Source organism: Megalobrama amblycephala, linkage group LG24, assembly GCF_018812025.1.
Source record: "Megalobrama amblycephala isolate DHTTF-2021 linkage group LG24, ASM1881202v1, whole genome shotgun sequence".
Classification (NCBI taxonomy): domain Eukaryota; kingdom Metazoa; phylum Chordata; class Actinopteri; order Cypriniformes; family Xenocyprididae; genus Megalobrama; species Megalobrama amblycephala.
Window position 1 is genome coordinate 2,144,723 of NC_063067.1, and position 2,905 is coordinate 2,147,627.

Here is a 2,905-nt window from a genome sequence, read left to right on the forward strand (position 1 = left end):
TGTAGAGACTACAGTATATTAAATAAAGTGTTACCCTCTGCCATGTTGTTGCTGTTGTTCATTGTATTCATTAACTGTTATTAAAACATTATCTTTACCAAACCTGAGCTTTGGTATTCCTGTTAATCCTGATAGAAATTTTAACAATAAAATAATTCAAATTGCTTGTCTCAAATTGCTTGTCAAATATTTTGTCTTTTCAGTTTGTTTTGTCTTGGGGTCAGTAACTACAAACAAACACAGTACACTACATACACTTGAAATCAGATGGATTCATTCTTAAATAAATAAACAACGTTTCACTGCTGTTAACCAACACACACGTCTAATGTGTCCACTCAACATGTTTATTTTCAGCTTGTACACTTTTATTTTCTACTTAATGGATCTAAAATTATTTATGAAATACATATAAATGTAATTTTAGGTAATTTAATTCACAGTGATTGAAGAACACAGACAATGATTACAATCATTTTGAAACATTCCCTCTAATTGGTGCAGATCTGTTGTTAAGCACTTTTCGGATTAAGTCTTTGATTTTAGCTGTGTTTAAAACATAAATGATGGGATTTAGCATTGGTGGAAGAGCAACTGAAAGAGATCCGTTGATGATCCTGGCATTGACAGAAGGTGCAGCAATCATATTGCATAATATGGGAATAAAGAATGATCCAACTACCAAAAGGTGAGAAACGCAGGTCTTCAGTGCTTTAAAACGTCCTTCCCAAGTTGTAATTTTACATAAAGCAATAAAAATGCCCAGATATGACAGGACTATAATGAATGGTGGTGCTACAAGGAAAAAAGCAGTAATGATGATTGCTATAACATTATTAATGCTGCTGTCATTGCATGGCATCCTCACCAATCTTCCATAGTCACAATACGAACTCTCTACCACATTGGATTTACAGAATGAAAGTCTGGTCATCAAAGATGTTGACAGTGTTACAAGAAAGGTGTTAAATGCCCATATTACTGAAAACAATATAGCCATGAACTTATTATTCACTATAGCATTATATCTTAGTGGCAAACAGATTGCAACGAAACGATCAAATGCCAGAACAACAAGAGTGTAAGTCTGCACAGTAATAAAGAAGTTCACAAAAAACATGTTTGCCAAACAATCATTATATGAGATGTACTGCGAGTCTGAAAAAAAAATCTTCATCATGTTAGGGATCAGTGCATTACTTTCACCAATATCTGCCAAGGCCAAGTTAAACACACCAATGTACATTGGACTGTGCAGGCTCCGGTGAAGAGCTATAACGAGAAGGACTATCGAGTTCCCAATGATAGAAATAAAATATATGATAAATAAGAATATATAGTAATAAGTGCTGTATGGTGTACCTGTAAGCCCAGTGATGAAAAAGTGTTCTGGATGAACAATCGAGATATTCTGGGATAAACTCATGGCAGCTTAGCGTTGAAAATATAAATTACTATGAAGAAATAACCAAAATATGGACTTTACTAAACTGTCATCTCACACTTTTAATATCTATTTTCAAATGTTGAAAATATATCTTTATGTAAACTTTCTGCATAATATTTGAATCACAGACTTGTCTAAATAATCTTAAAGTTTTAGAGGCAGAGCAAACAATGACAGTGTCTGAACACTTGTGAGCTGCTTTGAATTAAATTAGTCTGTTATAAATGCTTGTCCTTATTCCCTCATGTCGCAAAGATCATTGGACATCTGCGTCATTGAATCTAAATATGTCTACTGATTCATCTCTTGAGAGCTTTCAGACAACACAGTGATGTAATACTTGTACTGTATATTGAAGTAAATTTTCTGGCCACAGCTTTAGTTTTGATAATCATTCTGTTCACTGGTCACAAAATTCCCCTTTGTGTTCTCATTAGTGCACATTATTTTAAGTTCAATATGTCTCTGAACTGCATTAGGAAAACTGGGTGCATTAGAAAACTGGGTCATAACAGGTAAAGTAAGGTATGGCCCAGAATACGGGAAAAAGAAAGTGGCAAATGCTAAATTTAAATATGCTGTATGGTTTATCAAAAGAAATGAGGCAACCATGAGAGCAAACTCAATGGCCAAGAATAATGCATATGAATTCTGGAAAGAAGTTAAGGCTATTCATAATAGTAAAATACCATTGCCAACTAGTATAGATGGTGTTGTTGGTGCTTAGAATATTGTTAAATTGTGGAGCACATATTATGGGTATATTTTTAATTGTATAGAGAGACAGGAATTTGAAGTTAGTCATGTTCCGAATGATAAAGGTATGATTATTAGACCTGCTGAGGTCAGTTACGCTATTGAGAAATTAGCAGTAAATAAAGCATGTGGCCCTGATCTAATAGCAGCAAAACATCTAAAGCATGCTAGTCAAAAATTATTAGTGTTACTAGCTTTGTGTTTTACAGGATTTTTAATAAACAGTGTATTACCTGAATCTATGTAAAAGTCATATACCTCTATGGTACGCAATATGATATCAATGAGGAAAAAAATATTTGTGTTGTTTTTCCTGCTTAAAATTGGACACTTTAACAATATCAATAAACATTTTCATAAATTTTTAATTGATTTATTTTTATAAGTTTGTTGCCTTGAGGCAACATTGTACCACAATGGAAAAAAATAAACATTTGGCATTTTCATGCAGAAAAAAGAAATATATTTATTGAAAACACAAATTTCTTTAACAAGACCCTTGAACAAACAAATGTATCTAGTTTTTAATGTATTAAAAGTTTCATATTTAATAAAAAAGTAACATATTATATAAAGCTGTTGCCCTCAGGCAACATTGTACCATAGTGGAACACGAGTATTACCAAACCATCATATTATTATGTTATTATATCAAGTTATCATATCCATCTTCAACCTCATCTCCATCTTCTCTCTCATCCT

General features: G+C 32.6%; 1 protein-coding gene across 1 annotated transcript; it reads right to left on the reverse strand.

Annotated features, from left to right (window-relative positions):
- Window positions 1-472: 472 nt before the first annotated feature.
- Window positions 473-1,638, reverse strand: LOC125260316 (olfactory receptor 1-like). Its single transcript, XM_048178636.1, has 2 exons — window positions 1,609-1,638; window positions 473-1,522 (listed from the first exon to the last, which is right to left on the reverse strand). The coding sequence occupies exon 2, from the start codon at window positions 1,424-1,426 to the stop codon at window positions 473-475; it is 954 nt and encodes a 317-aa protein (XP_048034593.1). The 5' UTR covers window positions 1,427-1,522; window positions 1,609-1,638.
- Window positions 1,639-2,905: the final 1,267 nt, after the last annotated feature.

Coding starts and splice junctions, on each gene's coding strand:
- LOC125260316 (XM_048178636.1), bottom strand. CDS start 1,426: ATGAGTTTATCCCAGAATATCTCGATTGTTCATCCAGAACACTTTTTC.